This window comes from Strongylocentrotus purpuratus, unplaced genomic scaffold, assembly GCF_000002235.5.
Source record: "Strongylocentrotus purpuratus isolate Spur 01 unplaced genomic scaffold, Spur_5.0 spur5_scaffold_5, whole genome shotgun sequence".
NCBI classification, from domain to species: domain Eukaryota; kingdom Metazoa; phylum Echinodermata; class Echinoidea; order Camarodonta; family Strongylocentrotidae; genus Strongylocentrotus; species Strongylocentrotus purpuratus.
Window position 1 is genome coordinate 3,487,777 of NW_022145611.1, and position 17,935 is coordinate 3,505,711.

At 36.4% G+C, this 17,935-nt stretch overlaps 1 protein-coding gene across 7 annotated transcripts in view; it reads left to right on the forward strand.

Moving 5' to 3' along the window:
- Positions 1 to 8: 8 nt before the first annotated feature.
- The window catches only part of LOC575508 (glutenin, high molecular weight subunit DX5), a 50,652-nt gene continuing 32,725 nt past the window's right edge, over positions 9 to 17,935 (forward strand). For 2 of the 7 annotated variants that reach the window (XM_030998724.1, XM_030998727.1), the window contains exons 1-5: positions 10,378 to 10,436; positions 12,197 to 12,285; positions 16,407 to 16,546; positions 17,145 to 17,390; positions 17,655 to 17,879. In XM_030998724.1, coding sequence (XP_030854584.1) covers positions 10,393 to 10,436; positions 12,197 to 12,285; positions 16,407 to 16,546; positions 17,145 to 17,390; positions 17,655 to 17,879 — 744 coding nt within the window. In that variant the 5' untranslated portion in view covers positions 10,378 to 10,392. Of the gene's footprint in view, positions 172 to 7,870; positions 8,002 to 9,423; positions 9,775 to 10,377; positions 10,437 to 12,196; positions 12,286 to 16,406; positions 16,547 to 17,144; positions 17,391 to 17,654; positions 17,880 to 17,935 lie in introns of those variants that run through there. The other 5 variants (XM_030998728.1, XM_030998729.1, XM_030998726.1 and 2 more) reach the window with 5 other exon arrangements.

Below are 17,935 nucleotides of genomic sequence, written 5' to 3' on the forward strand. Positions count from 1 at the left end.
GAATATGGTGCATATCCACTGAAATAGAGGTCATTCAGTGTGGATATCGCATGTGTGTGTGTACGTTACGCGTGTGATTGATGTTCTACCACTGGCCCTGTACTGTACTGCGTCGCACCAAAGCAAAGGCAAAGTGGAAGGGCTACCTTGAAATTCACATTATCGGTAAATGTATGTAGATCGAATTATGTATATAATCTATAAATGTTGATGTATTGTGATTATGGATGTAACAAGTTCAGTTTAGACCTCTGACGGTAGCTAAGTAATGAATTTAGTGTGATCAAGTGACTGCAAGAAAAAGACAAATTTAAATTATTGTGATTGTCATTGATCTTGCTATGGCTATCTGAAAGTGATGGTGATGTGATGGGTGCAGATATATGAATGATCAAACAAGCTCGGAGCTCTCGAGTGAGTCGGTGAGGCCGGGCAATGCTTAATTTATTTATTTCATCTAGAGATCTATTCATTTTTGTATTTTTTTGGGGGGTGGTAGGATAATACAAATTCTAGTGCTAGTTCCGAAGCCTATCCAAAATTTGACCCGTAACTCAGGCGCGGAGATAGTCTAGACCTACCCCACTAAAACATATCGGTACCCAAAATGATGTAAATATTCATCAAATGTTTAAAAAAAGATCATGAGTTAAAAGTTGTTATGTTTATTACCTATTTGTGTAAATTTTCTTGTTATTTTTTGAGTATTTTTTGGAAACACGTTGATATTAGTATACACTTTTTGACAGTTTTCATGGAAAAACTGTAACTCGGGGAAGCTCCGACGCCGATGCCGAAGGCGTCAGAGCTTCGGATGGTGCATCGAAAAACATTCCAACAGCGGGTTGGGCGACATACAGTATCTCAAAATATTGACTTACTAGGTTGCTCGACTCCTCTGGGCATACACCTGTAGATCCATCAACTTGAAATTATAATTTGAAGAAGTCTTCGATGGGAAAAAGGGGTGTCTTCGTCCTACCACAACGATTCTTCCATGTTGTATCGTCGATTGAACCGGCGAAGAGAAAGTATGCATGCAACTATGAAAGAATGGAAAACCAATAATTGTTGCCAATTTGAGGAGGAAAAGCTAATTCATTTTTGACCACTATGAGAGACACCACACCACTATGAGAGACACCATACCACTATGAGAGACACCACACCACTATGAGAGACACCACACCACTATGAGAGACACCACACCACTATGAGAGACACCACACCACTATGAGAGACACCACACCACTATGAGAGACACCACACCACTATGAGAGACACCACACCACTATGAGAGACACCACACCACTATGAGAGACACCACACCACTATGAGAGACACCACACCACAATATCCTTGTTGCTGAAAAGGCTTTTGACGAGTACCAGCATAGATGCATAAACGTAGACCTAGACCTATACATAAAAGTAAACACTGAACTGCTTTGGGTTCAAGTTCAACTCTAAATGTAAAGATTATATCATTACACACAGCAGTTTTTAACTCTTTATCAAAAAGTAATTTTTACTTTTGTGTACAAAGGACTTTGGATTTGGAACTATCGCTGATTAAAGTCAATGAAGTGTATGTGGTTGGCATTGCAAACAGACACTAGTACATGTACAATTAATTTAGAATGTTGGTTGATTGGCATGAGTTCACCTTCAAGGTTGTTTCATAAAGGGGAGGTCCACACTGATATTAAAGCTAAAGACCAGTTATAGTCATGCGATTGCATTGTGAAAGAAACATTGTGAAATCGATCAGAAAAGGTTGATCATCTAGCATATAAGTATTGGTGTGTACTGCAAGGTTCTGGAATCATCAAAATGATAAGAAATATGGCCCAGTCTTCTTAAAGTTACAAGCACAGCGGCCGTCAGATGGTAAAATGGTCTAACTCGAAATTTTGACTTTTTGAGGTAAGTTCACTTTCCGGGTAATGTGAGGGTGCTATTTCCAATGGTGCTATCGAGAAAATCCCATCATGTCTTCTTTTAGAGATAATTTCCGCTATCTTGGTACTTTTTTGTATTTTTCCTTCAGATTTGATGGTAAAACGGGCTATCTCTGAGTTAGCCCATTGCCGGTAATATCGTTTGGGGGTAAAACAAGCTATCTTTTACATAAACCTTTTAACCTTCTGAATTGAGATTTTTTAATTATCGCTGTCAGATGGTAAAATGGTCTATCTTCGAGTTAGTAGTATGGCAATAGTGTTTATGGTCTTTCTAGAAGATAGACCATTTTACCATATTATGATGTGTAGTGGGAGTGTATGCATGTGCTGTTGTTAAACAGTCTATCTGCACAAAAATCTCATTTATTTTATAATTAAAACCCCAAATAAGCACAAAATTCTTCAGTTATCAGTGTTTAATATGCTTCTTCTTGTCCCTTTGCTAAAAATGGATTATACCCATCTCCTAAAAAAGCTGAAACTTCTAAACTTCAAAGTCATTTTTCTCAGAACAGCGATTTTCGAGTTAGACCGTTTTACCAACTGTAGTACACAGAAAGATGTATATGGGACTATACGCACATGTGCGCAACACGTGCGTTTATCTCTCACAGACCATGTAGATAAACTAATTTACCAAATATATCAATTAGTAGGCGGTTTCCCGGCAAAAATTTTGTCATCATGTATCAGTCAGAACATATTCTTTCACATGATTGGTAATAAGAGCTTCCATTTCATTTTCTTGAAATTGGGGCGTTTCCAGTACTGGTTTTTACCTTTAAGTTGGTTTTAACACTAATAAAAGAAGCAGAACAAAAATGAAAGAGACAGGTCAGTAAAGGTTTGAGCAAATTCTGATTACAAATAAGAAAGTAATGAATTTTGAAGTTGTAATCAATCATACACGAATTGGCGACTCTGTGACGTACCTTGCAAGCTTCCCTTCCATTTGATCTGTACATAAAATTTCCCTACATGGGTTGTACAGAAACATATTTATATTCAGGATGCACTTTGATGCACTTAATTGTACGCAACTTAAAAAATTCATTACTTTCTTATTTTTGATGAGATATTTCACTGACTTTCACTGACCTCCTCTCATTTTTCTGCTTCTATTAAAACCAACTTAATATCACGATGGACTTCCTCCCTTAATGATTCATTTCCAAGAATTACATGTTTTAAAGCATAACACATTTTGACCCCTGTAGTTGATATTTACACTGTATATTTTTTTACTGGTATACATTAGGTTGGGATATATACAGGCACAGCGGAGCACCCCAATTTGCATATCATTAGCGGCCCGTTCTATTTGAATAACCAACGGACATCTGCGTGAATCCGAACATGTGTGTGCTAGAATGTCAAATCTTAAAATTCGCGTTGCGCCTTTATTACTGCCAATATCGCTATGAAACTTTCCATACTAACTAAAATTATTATGAATTTTATGTCAGTGAAATAAATACGAAATTCCATGGAATAAAACTCGAGATATTAATGTGTTTTGAGCTTCGCCCCTCGAAAAACACGACGTCTACTTTATAATGCGATGACCCTATCAAGCAATGCACGAAGTAGAGACTTGGTATGAATATTCATTAGGGTTAAATCCATACATGGGCGAAATTTTCGCTTCTCCGCTGTATTTTTTTTGGTTATAACGTTCTTTTTCATGGGGCTTCATTTTTAAAAGTTGTAGTCAGCGAACTCATTGAACATGACGTCATCGATCTCAGCGATGTACTGCGCATGCGTCTTAGGCCCAGTGCATGCCAGATCGAAACAGCTGAGCCATTAGCGTGCACGTGTGCAGTCGGCTGGCAAGACATGTATAGCCAACGCACACGCGAGGTTCAGACATGACACACATTTGAATGTATGGGACTGGTCTAACAATTTTGCGACAACGAAGGATTATTTTTGTTCGATGAGATTCGGACATTGGGGTATGTTTTTCTCTGAGACGACCCTATCAAGCAACTATGAAAAGAGATATTTCACAAGGATTGAGATTATTAAATTTTCTTTCTGTTCATACGAGGCAATTCTTTCTCGCTCTAAAAGAAATGGTGAATTTTACGGTGATTTTGTATCTCATTTTTTTCGTTTTTGTTCGTCAAAACTATCCCTTAAATTTCACATTTTCTGTGCATCAATAACTCTTTTTATACACACGAGTGTCTTGCAAATTTATTAAATACTCGATTTAGTAGCTTTGATTGGTGATATTCATCACATTAATGAAGAATTTGTCTTCGAAATTTGTTTACTTTTTTTCGCATCGATCGGTACACAATTGTTGATTTTATGCAAATGATGTTTACTGGACGAGAGTCGATCGCACGGTAATTGGGGTGCTCCGCTGTGCCTGTATACAGCATGCAATACTTGTTACTTGTAGATATAATCCTGATGGCAGCTATCATACAGCTAAACTGGGATGTCCGTGCAACGTGCTGGCATAGTGGCAGTGCATGAAGTCTATTATTTACAATAAAACGGTGGACGTGCAAGTAGAAAAACCGAGACATGTAGTGGCTTGACATTTGCTCCTGCAACTGTTGCTCCAGGCTAGGTTGATTTCATGTCAGGGCCATTTACACTTGCAACCAAACACGCCAAAAGATGCCAAACCGGGGCCTGACCGCGATCTTTCAGTGATGATTGCTAGGTAACTACCCTCCGCCAAAGATGGCAAACCAGTAACATTCCAAGCCGGAGTGTGAATTGTTTCAATGTCCGCGTGATGTTTGGTAATGTAAATGGTAGCAGCTGAAAAATCGCGTTGTTTGGCACGTGACCTCCAGCACTTCTGGATTTTTACCAATTTAATGGCAGGGCCAGGGTCAAAGGTTAGGAAAACCGCACTTGCGCATTACCAACCAAGTCACGCCAAAAAATCACTGAGCTTTTCAGTCTGTGATGTTTTAGCTCAAGTGTAAACGGAAGCGCAAAACATTGTCATCTTTTGAAATGAGGTATTTGACAGTATAAATGCGCATAATGGGTTATGGTTAAGAGCTGGTTAGTAACCTATAGAGTCCAGTGCTTTCTGGGCCCCTGAATTATAACTTTTGGTCTTCCAGTTTTGTTTTAACCGAAATAGGGAAAATGGAGCATTCGCCCATACCTGCATGTACATGTAAAACTTGAAAATCTATATATTAAAAATAAAACTAGATCTTGCAAATGGAAGAAACTTTTTAAATTATTTAAATTTTTCTGTCATTGAATCCAGCGAGAATCTATTTTGAAATGTTGAAAAACTGCTCTGAGATGCTTTTTATATCATTTAGACAAAAATAATTGTTCTTTCAGAGATTTTCACCTTACTCCTTAAAGCTAAACTTTAGTACTGGTAATGCGATTGCATTGTGAAAGAAAAGGTGTGAAAGGATCAGAAACAGTTGATCATGTAGCATGTAAGTATTGGTGTGCACTGCAAGGTTCTGGAGTCATCAAAATCATAATAAATTTGACCGAGTCTTGGTAAAGTAACAAACACTCACATAGAAAGCTATATATGGGACAACACACATCGTGTCGGGGATGGTACTACCTTGGTTTCCTTGTCTTTCTATGCTCATTACTCAGCCAGTATACATTTTCTTCCAAAATTGTTTGGCACATGTCATTTATTTGTAATCTTGAACATTCAGTGTAAGTTTCGTTTGATTCTGTGAGAATTTTTTTTTTTTTTTTACCAGTACTGGAGTTTATCTTTAATATAGGTCAGGTTTGAATAATCTGTAAAGCTGGGTTAATCCGTACTGGTTTGGAATTGATCTATAGAAATGTTGATATATTAAAATAACGGGTTTTGTTATTATCATCTCCATCTGGAAATGACAGAAAATAAATTCACAGAATCAAACAAACTTTCACGTACATGTAATGTAGATAGATGCACAGTGTATAGTTTCCAGGAATGAAGACTTCAAATTATATATGTCTGTCTGAGAAAAATGCAGAAATTGATGTAATTATATTCAGAAATAAATAATTAGTACGAAAGCGATAGGAAAGTTGTACATTGTAACTTGGATCAAAAGTAGAGAGAGAGAGAGAGAGAGAAGCTCAGATGCTGCTAGGTTTCTCTATTCCAAACACCCAGATTTTCACCTGCCTTGCTGTGTATAGCAGAGCAATTTGCTTGTTAGTGAACAATATGAGTAAAGGCTGGTTGTGAACAACAGGAAATGTGTTAATATGGAATGAATGTCTCTCATCTGAGATTGATCAAGGGTTTCTAGTGCTACATAAGACCATGTACTGAAAGTGAATGGCAGTATGTGATAAGGAAGGTGTAGATTGCAAAAGTGAAGTACTTCCCCTTGTTACATGTACAGTGTATATGCCGTTTTATGTACATGTACATGTACATTGATTAATTTCAACTTCCATGTAATATCAATATTTAAAGTTCTTTCATATTATAAATGTTTGTAAAAAAAATACACTTTGGAAAGATAGAATAAGCTTCATTTATACATGTACGTATGATATGTATACATGTAAGTGTGGAAAGAAACATTTACCTATTTGTAATTGTGTTTTCTGCACTGAATGTGAAAACAAATTTCTGTCAGTGGCTTGAAAAATATACAGTGTGTCCTGACAGTGATACATGTACATGTAGATAGTACTAGTAAATTTTGTGTTTTTGACACTGCATTGATATATTCAAATCTAATGTGGATTGTGGAAAAGAAAACTGTAGCAAATCATGGTGTTACTGGAACTCCTTTGTTAATTGCCTGTGATGTAATACATGTTATGTTAAAATTAAAAACAGTGTGTGATGGCTAGATGTGCCAGGGATATGAAAGCAGGCATGTATAGTGTACATTGATTGTACATTGAAGGCTGATATGTTACTAGGTTTTAGCATGAGATCATGCAGCATAATTATTTCAGATCCTGTAGAGAGGAGGGATATAGCTTACTTTTGGTTTCAAATGAGGTTGACCTCAGTGTCCATGTTATGAGAGCTGTAACTCCAGACTTGCAATCAGACTGGTTTCATAAACACCCTCAAGATTTATGAACACTATTCGTACAGTTTTTGTATACTTGTGTTTACCTCTGTTTTCGGTACATAAAGAGCATCAACATTGTGATGTTTTTGTACTGCATAAAGGCTTGTTCAGATATGCCCAGGTAAAACTGCTGAGCACTGCAAACAAAACAAAAATCCACTACTTTTTTTTCTTCTTCATTTTGTGTAAATAAATGGCCACTGCACACAGCAAAGGTCTCACACGTATTCACTGAGTTCTGTGTTATAAGATACAGAAATGTAAAGCGTTTTTAATAATGTAAAAAAATGTCATCGTTAAACAGTTTTGCGAGTCAGCGGCGTCACACCTGAAAATTGCTTTCCACATAGAGGCCTGTGATTGCACTTCCATGTCGGTCATTCTTTTTATATTCTCTTCACTTAACATATAATGTTCACATGCATTATGAGTATATTCCTTTGTGAATACTTAAATGTTTACCATATACACTATACATACAGTACATTACATACTGTACATGTAGATATATGCAAGTGTACATTACATCTTGACAGTGTGTACTGCATGTACTGTGTATACAAGCTCCTATTCCTACTGTACATGAATGAATGTTGGAATGAAGGCCTATACATTGGTGATGCATAGCGAATGATGGGTTGAATACCCTTGTGGTCATTACGGCCCTCCCTCCATACATTAGCTCATTGTATGCAATGTGCCTGTTTAAGCATGCATCAGGCATGCTAGGATGAACAAGCTTATTATCTACTAACCATGATAGCATGACTCAATATCACCATGCAAATTGATAACTGAATTAACAGGCTTGAGTAAACATCTTCTCCAGGGCTCTGTGTCTTTAGACCTGAGTAGCCACATCTACATTATGTTCATCCACTACACAATCAATGAGAATTTCCTGAGTGCGGACATTTTGAACCAGTTTACCCATTGATATGGATATTATCTCGCACGTCAATCAATTCTCTTCATTATAGCGATGGGGTGAGGATGCAAAAAGTTATTGTTACATATTCATTACTTTAGAAGCTTGTTTCCATTTGATTTTTTAAATATTTTGAAACTCTATAAAATAAAGCATCTAAATTTACATTATTCATAAGGCCAACAAAAAAAAATTGTTTGGTTGTCCTTGATTGCTTTTCTGGAGTAGGGGCAGGCGGGCGGATTTTTTTTTTTTTTTTTTTTTTTTTTGTACTTGCGCCCTTTAGCAAACAATGCCTAATCGGTGACCATTGGTCCCCCATGATCCTCTTTATCTTATATCAACTGAAAGCTGATTTGATCTGTCCAGTGACCTTGCAGGGTGGTCTAATCCCTCCTGTAAACTAGTACAGATGGGCTTTAAAATGAGTTTAAGAATGCTCAGAAGCTGATTTGAATGAACGGCATTTTGACATAGAAAAATAAAAATGGCAAGTTTAATAAATACCTAATTGCGTACTGAAAAGACCGAACTGGCAACGGGACACATTTTGATCCTTGCAAATGCATAAAATGGTATGTTTGGCATTAAAGATTGCTCCCCCCCTCCCCCCCAAAAAAATGAATTAAAAAAAAAAAATATGAGCGGCCCGATGCGGGCGGCCGAGGACAACCAAATGATTTTTTTTTTGGGGGGGGGGGCCTAATCATGCCGAGACCATATCATTACACCCAATTTACCTGTATTTTTTCTGTTAACAAACATACAATGTAACAGTAAAGTCTGCACTATAATCTAATAGATTGAGAGAAGTGTGGATAGAACCTAATGTTAACCTCCCCCTCCCTTTCCCCCTCCCCCTCCCCACCTCCCCCTCCCCACCTCCCCCTCCCCACCTCCCCCTCCCCACCTCCCCCTCCCCCACCTGCACCTCCCCATCCCCCTCCCCACCCCCTTTAACAAAAAAATAAATAAGACCGCAGTTCCATGGAACGGTTATAAATCTGTGATTCGTATATTCATTTCACGTTCCAGCTTCCGGTCTTTCTCTGTGAGTTGGATGTTGGAAGATCATCATAAAACCTGAAACTTCCACCTGATACACCATACTCTGTAGTACCGTACATGTAATTTGCAAACATTTCGTGCATGCAAGTCATTCAGTTCCATGAAAAGTTTCATGCTGCAAAGTATATTCAACTGACACAACAATGAAGTTCGGATATTTGTGAAAGTCGTTTGCCTGCCTTGAATATTGCTGTCATTTACAGTTCATGAAAGCTTCATGTAAGCATGGACCCTAAGGTCGACGATGTCAGCTTTATGTCGCAAACGGTTTTGGTTTCGCAACTTACATGGGTACCTGTTTTCATTAGAGTTGTTACAAATGGGTGTGCACCGTTATGTAGGAAGCTCATTAATACTCTAGGTGTTTCACCAAAGTTGAGGGAAGCTAGCTGAGCATGCCAGCATGACTGTTTTGAGTTTACTTTTCTTTACAAGAGGGTGACGATTAGACAAGGATATGATACATAGCCACAGGCTTGAGGCAAATGAGAGTATAGGGCTTAAACTGGTGTTAATGGCATTAGCTAGTCTTGAGTTGAGGGTGATTGGATCAAGGACAGCGTTGGTAGTGCTGCAGTCATACAGAGTGGGACAGTTACTAATTGGAGAGAGCGCATTTGCAGGATAGCGAGACTTCAGGAATATTGTTTGGTCTGTACCAGTTGATAGTTGCACTCATGCAAAAGTCCATCTGGAATAACATTTTTGAGGAGATAGTGTTGGTTTTGTTCTGAGGTGAATCCTTTGTTGTTGAGTATGGGAAAGTAAGTATGTGTTTGTTGTCAGGCTTTGAGCCTTTTGTTCTGTAGGATTGTCCTGCTTGTACTGTGATATACATGTATATTTTGTATGTAGTTGTAGGTTCAGTAGAGGAAAACAATTACAAATTGATCCTATTCTAAAACACCCATTATATGTACTAAAGCGCACCTATGCACCTGGAAAGGTTTACCGGTATGTGCATGAGACTGACTGTAAAAATGAGATGGCTCTGTTTCAAGTACTGACTACTGATGTACTGTATGCATCTAGACTAGAGTCTGCTGAGTGCACGGTACTCTATGTTATAAAAAGGCAGAGAAGTGCAACGTACAGGTGTAGTTGATTGATAAAAGAAATGTAGAATAGAGAAGTTCATGCTACATTTAATACACTGTTATACCGACCTTAACTCGTGACAGTACCTTTGTATTAATCTATTGACAGAGTATTCAGTGTTATGACCTGAGATATTTTCACTTTGTTATAAATCCATGCCAAAAGATCTGTACAGCATTCCACTGATTTCAGCAGATACCTTACGTAGTATAAGGTGCTTTCTAAGTTGTGTCAATGGAGATTTCTTATGATTCGGAAAACTATTTCCGGTATTGTTTCACATAATGAGAAATGGAGAAATGGAAAACACAAGAAAGAAGAGAACAAGGTAGGAGGCTGCAGTGAATTACATTATTGCATGTAAAAATAAAATAAAATCCAACAAATAAATAATAGACATGCACTTTTGAGCATTTGCATTGTAGTTATGTCCAGTGCACTTTCATGCACTGTGTAGTACATGAATGACTATGTAGGATGGGATCTCAATATGCTACCCTGGGTTGTACTGTATGAGAGATAGAGGGAGAGAGAGAGTGGAAGAGAGAAAGCTGATGACACTATGATGACACATCTGTGAAAGGACAACGTACATACACGTGTGCACTTTACATACTACATACAGTACATGTAGAGAAGGGACTGATGGCTCTCTCCCATGTTGGGTATCATTCTCTAAGTTCTAATATCATCTCCTTCTCACTTAATAGCCTAACTGTACATGAGAGAGCTAGTCAGTGTATTGCTTACTCTTGGTTGAGTCATTGAATGTGCTCTGATTTTCTTCATAAGATGACTCATTTATCTACTTGGTTATATTAAGCTGCTGTATTCTGTGACGTCCTTTGGTACCTCACAATCAGGAAAGGTGCTGCAGCATCCATCCACCACGTGTTTGTATTGCCACTCATAGGCAAACATACAATGTTTTTAGTTGAAGCATGGCCAGTTCATGCTACTTGTACTCTGTTATGTTGACATTGACTTTCAAGGGATACATGTTTATCTCATTTATTTGTTTCATATAGAGTAAGATTGTACAGGGAGGCTACAAGTACCAGTACTTGTATTAACATGTATGTCCTGTGCAATTTACATGTATGCCCTGTGCAATTTACATGTATGCCCTGTCCATTTTAAATGTATGCCCTGTGCAATTTACATGTATGTCCTGTGCAATTTACATGTATGCCCTGTGCAATTTACATGTATGCCTTGTGCAATTTACATGTATGCCCTGTGCAATTTACATGTATGCCCTGTGCAATTTACATGTATGCCCTGTGCAATTTACATGTATGCCCTGTGCAATTTACAATGGATACTTGGAATGAAACTTTGTTGGATACATTAGGCGGTGTTACACAGAGGCCAAAAATCCAGATTTTAGTTATCCAGATTTTAGTTATCCTCTTAATTGCTGTCTGTCATCAATTATCCCATTAAAAACCCTCTAACGAAGCAAAATAATTCCCCCTTGAAAGGATTTTTCAAGGGATTTTTTTATGATTTACTCACAAACAATCTGAATAATTTTTCATCCTTCATTTGTTAACAATATTTCCAACAATGGTTAAAAGCTTCAGTGTAGAATTGTCAGTATCTTGGTATTCATGAATTTTTTTTTTTAAAGATTAGGATGCCCTACAATAATCTAACATGGTCTTTACATTTTTGTTATTTATTTATTTAATTGTTATTATTATTATTATTATTATTTTTTTTTTTTTTTTTGGGGGGGGGGGGGGGGGGGGGGAGGTCAAATTTAACAAACTATACATTGAGTTTTAAATTGAGAAATACAGATTGAAAAATTAGAACTATTGAAGGTCATTGGTATTTGGGGGAGAAAAGTGGGGAAATTGTTGATGTGGGAGGGAGTACGGTAATGATGTGATTTAAAGTCTTTATTTACCATCTCTCTCTCTCTCTCTCTCTCTCTCTCTCTCTCTCTCTCTCTCCCTCCCTCTCCCTCTCTCTCCCTCTCTCTCTCTCTCTCTCTCCCTTTCTCCCCCCTCTCTCTCTCTCACTCTCTCTGTCTCTCTCTTTCTCTCTCTCACTCTTTCTCTCTTATGTTCTTGTCTATAGAGCCAGGAGAGGTGTTAGTCCTGGGCTGGAGGAGGAGAAAGCTGTTTTTCTTCACAATAGAATGGAAGTAACCCTGTTGTCGGATCAGGTATGGAGTCAGTCGCATTGTAGATAAGATAATACACCTCCTACATCTATATTGGAAACTGAAAATATCCTCTAATGTGTTAATGAAATTATTGAAGTTCATGTAGAATGTTTTAGTTTTGACTTGTGCAATTGTTTACATTAAGAAATATGCATGATCTGCAAACATGAAAAAGGTACATAATGTGTATCAGACTCAGTTAGCATTTATACTATTTTGTAGACCCTAGCTTTTATCATTTATTTCAGTATATCCATGCTTTATTTACATAATTTCATGCATGTTATTGGACAATTACATACAAAGTCAAGCCCAGACTTATTCCAATATTTCACATAAACCTCTATAGCCACTTAACCTTTTCAGTGGTTGTTAATTACACCACAACCATTTAATTAAAAGGCATTTTAAATTTTTAATATATAATATTTAGGTTTACCCAAGTAATATCCATCATTTTGACTGACAGGGATTTGTGTCTGCCAACTAATAAATAATAACCAAATTCTTTCCTTTAAACAAAATATATAATCCTTCTACTCATTTTTCAAATGCCCTCTGAGTTCAGATATGTGTGCATGAACTTTTTAAAGATTGGGAATTGTCAAATACAATTGCTACATGTACATGTACATACTATGAATTAGGAGATAAGGGATTAATCAAGGGTTTGCATGTCATATAGAGAATGCTTTACTCGGGAATGGTTTTTAATAATATAATATGCAATTATATAAAAGAAGAGTATTAAGGTAAGAGTTTGATGATAGTACATATTTATAAAATCACTCATTACTATAGAGCCTTTTCTTGATCAATATACATGTAGACACAAGGCATGGTCTCTTTCAATGAGTTAAGAATTGGAATTGATTTTTTTTTTAATGGTTAAGATATAAACCACTGGTGGAATAGAAAGATTGTCTTTTCTTTTAACACATCAGTGTATCAAATTTATAAATGCATTAGGACTTCACATGTCAATGTAATGGGTATTTTTCCAATGTTACATGTAGATTGGTTTAAAAATCAGTGGAAATTTTTCTTCTCTTGCCAAACATTGGATACAAAACCTTGAACTTACTTATTACCGATACTTGATTAAAGGACGTTGTAGTATTTGGGGATGTATTATGTTTGATAGAATAATTTCAGAAGAAAATGTATTTTTGCTAGCAAGGTGAATAATTAATGTTGAAAAGGAATATATCTTCAAAGAAAATCCTTGGTGGCAGATTAATGAGCATTAACTCGCAATATTAAATACAGCTATATATGTTATGTAATTTGAACTGTCTTCTATTCCTTCTCATTTAATAATTCTAAATGAAACATAACAAGTTTAAACAAGGTTCAATACCCAGCTTTAATTCTAAGAATTCTGGAGGGATGAAAAGAATTCTATTTAGTTACACTCTTGATTTTTTATTGCTTAAAAAACATAAGCATTATTTGATGTTGTCTTAATTTTGCATTCAGTACTAAACCAAAAAATAAATAAATAATAACTCCAATAAATGTCATGTTTGTGACTTCTCAAATATTTCGGACCACTGTGTGTCATGAGTCATGACCATCGTCAGGAACTAAACCATAATGTGTTGCCTTCATATAGTATGGAGGTTTGACATCAAGTGAACTCAAACAATATAACATAATTACGGCAATATGTACTACAAAAGAGAGTGTTTTGACAACATATTGAAATGTAAAGAGATGACATGTCAAAAGATCATCAAAGGTATAATCATCTGAAGAGTGCAAAGGGGACATTCCTATTGAAGGGTTTATTACATAGTCATCAAATGAAATGATTACATTTTGAGAACTTGCATGACATGACTCTTATCAGAGTTTTCTGTTAGTACTTTGTGTATCATCTGTGCTAACATTTGATTTATTTGGCATGGGATTTGTCATTAAATTTTGACCACATTGAAATGATGTGATTGTCTGCTCTAACATTCTTCTATGTTATAAAACCTGTATATTTGATCACATTATTTGCCTGCCTCTCACACTACTCTCTACACTCAGGAGGTGAGTCATGTATTTTATCAATCACTTAGCAATTAAATATTAGTTTCTTCTTGCCAGCTATTATCGCATCTAATTGAAAGTTTTTGTTTGAAGTGTTATGTGCACTAAAACTGCTTTCTGTGTCTGATTGGTGGCGAGCTTATTTGTGATCCTGTTTGATTATATGTATAATCCAAATACATATTAATCAATGTGCTTGCATTAATGTTAATCAGCATGCATTAATAAAATAATGGTTAGTATGGTTTAAGAGTGGTATTAACAATGTTGATGTGTATATATCTAACATAATAATGAGTGGTTTGGGTTTTCTGTTTTGTTCCTTTCCCCATTCAATCACAATGACAGCAAGAACTAGATCACTTTGGAATCTAGGAATACTCGGGTAATTTGCATTGAAAATATTACTTCTCATCAAAGTGCTTATAAGTGAACAATTTGTACATGTTTGTTACAGCACTCTATGTTTTAGATGAGTACAGTGTTTGATGGTGTTGTCAACTGCCTAATTGTGCAAACTTTCATGTTATTGCATTCAACTTGTTCCCTTTTACAGTTGTACATGTACATACATGTAGTTGCAAGCTGGTACAAACACTAGTTTGTAAATTCAGATTTTAATCAGTTTTATGTTGTGCAATTTTAAAAATCAAGTTAAGTCTGAAGTGCTGAATTTTTTTTAAACGGTGAAAATGGAATGCTTTATTGGAGCTGCAAACCTGTAAACTTAAGCTGGTCCTTTCCTAACTTTCCTAACAATGTGTAATTTATTTTTTTCTGTTGAGTTTTAACAGAAAAATACCTTGAATTTATAGAATGCTTGTCAGATGTGAGTATCCAGGGCAGTGCAGTTAAAATAAATGCACCCTGGAAGTATCAAAACATATTATATGGTATACAAATGTAATGTCCATAACTTGTAGGACATTTGTCACTGCTTACACACACAAGCCCATTACTTTTCAAGTAGTAAAATCCATCACAAAACCAAAGGTATACCAACAAATTTGACCAGCACTGTTCATGTAGATTGAGCACTTGTCCTGTTGTATTTCAGTTTGCCGCCATTTTCATCTGCATTCAAAAGCAATAACTGTTCACTTGTATGCACCCAAAGGGGAAAATCCCCCCCCCCCAAAAAAAATAAATAAATAAAAATAAATAAATAAATAAATAAATACAATGTATATACCTGGTATGTGTCCTCCATGTACATGTAGGCACACTTAATATGTTAGTGTGAATGTAGGTGTCTGTGCAGACTGTGTGGTGAGCAGGGTCATGACCTATTATGTTCCATTTTAGTTTCTGTCGCTATTGTACTTTAGTAGCTTACATGAAAGGGTAGAGACAGCAGCTGCGTTGCTTTTTATTTTGTTTCAGTACTGCCTCCTTTTGATAAGAAGAGTAAGGATTGATAATGTATTTGAGTTCATATCAACCTCTCTTTATTATATCTTAACTAGGGCTTCACACTAACTTTCATGGGAGGGAGGGGGTGGGGGGGGGGGGGTGGAGGACACAGGGGATATTTGTTGTTGAACCCATCTCTCACATGTCCAGTATATTCTTTTCTCTGTCTATCATGAACAAGGCAAAACACTGCCATCTCTTGTGCACTGAATAGTATAGTCTATGTTGTTCGTTCATTGTTTCATAACATGTAGACTTGAGGGAAAGGTCAATAAAATCTTTATACTATATTTTAATTATTGAAAGCATTTATTATATTACAAATTTGCCAGTTCAGAGTCCACAATTAATGCTGATTTGTGTTGGATTGCAGAAATATGATTCTTCATGTACTTGTAGTTTAAATGACCTTTTATAAGAAAATATTTCTCACGCAATTACAATATTTCTTCTTGAGGCTCATCAAGGAAACCTTTCTCTTCCTGTTGCACTATCAAATTGCACATGACATACAAGAACTGGTTCATCCATATTCAGACATGACTACAAAGCACTGTAAAGTGACACTAAGAACAAAGTGCATTCAGACATTCTTTATGAAACTATTACCATCATACATTGAGTAAACTAGAATTGTCCAGTTAATGGAATCTTGTTCCTTGTCCTTGCAGTTGACCAAGCAACTGACTGATCTAGTAGATAACTTCACACTCCTTGACATACTAAGTAAGGAAGAACAGGAAGACGTACTCAACAATAAAATTGATGACATCAAAAAGAAAAATGAAGAACGAGCTCGACGTCACCAGGTAGAGTATGACATTCAAACACTTTGTGTGATTTACATGTACTGGTTTCTTGATTTAGGCATACATAAGTCATGAAGATGAAAGAACCTTTCAACAACTTTGCAATTCACTTGGCTAAATTGCTAGGGCAGATATTTTGTATACATTGAACAAAATATTTCATTTATCAAATCAGAATAATCATTTGAACCATGCCTGTTAATTTACAATGACTGTACATGGAACACACGCATGTTCTTCTTATACGCCAAGTATGCCAGATTTAAGGCAATGCCTTGATAAAATTTCTAGAGAGCCATTGGACAGTTATCATCAATAATGTAACAAGGTTTTTTGTGATGCTCTATCATTTACAGTGAGAAAAGTTTTTAAAGCAAAAAATGGAGCAAATAATGAAATGCATGTGCATGTAATTATTAACAACACAAGGTTGCCATTTTGCTTTCTTCTTTAACTACCGGTATTCAATAAATTCATTTTCATGATTAAGTATACTTTAAGGTCCGATTACGATTTCTTTTTTTAATTGCTTATTTTTATGTTATAAAAGTTGCTTGTGTCAATCAGAGAGGTGTTGATTATCTTTGCAAACTGACAGGAAATAGAGGCAGATAAGAAGCTAGCAAGTAGTACTGGGTCTAGTGTTACCAGTCCACCTTCAAGTACTTGTTCCTCATCAAGTGGATCATCATCATCATATCAATCACCTAGTCAAACTAACACCACCAGCAGGAGTGCAAACTCATCTCCATCACCAGCTACTCAGCAGCAGCAACAACAACAAAGACTGCAAGCAAGATCACAACAAACTGCTTCTCCACTCTCCCATCAACTTGCAGGACAGGTTGGTAGTCAAAATATAGATTGGGAGGGGGGGGGGATCAGTTATGAAATCAAGTCACCAAATATATCATTGTAGAAATACTTCTCTGTTTCATGTAATGAGATATAATTATTGCAAAGCAATAGTATTTTTTATAAATGTTTGATGATTTGGCTACATTGTAGTTATTGCAGTGAGACACATGGTAAATAAAATATACAGGTAAAGATAGGTTCAATATGTTATTCAAAACTATTAATATATCCTCCTTGTTTAATTGGCCAGGTCTTGCCGTCGTCTGGTACCAAGCAGCAGGGTAGGAGGGGTGATACATCATCACCTTTGACCTTGAATAATCAGTCTACATTACCTACAGAGGGGGTAGTAGGAGCCAGACAGCAGCGTCTTGTAGAGCAGAGGAGTAACACATCCTCACCTTTCTCAGAAGCATCAGTCGGCAGCGTAGGAGAGAAAAATCTAGAAAAGATGGCTGAACCAAAGCGGACCTTGGTAGGTGTCCTATCATTACACCACACAATGATGATGGCTTCTTGTATAGCATTAGT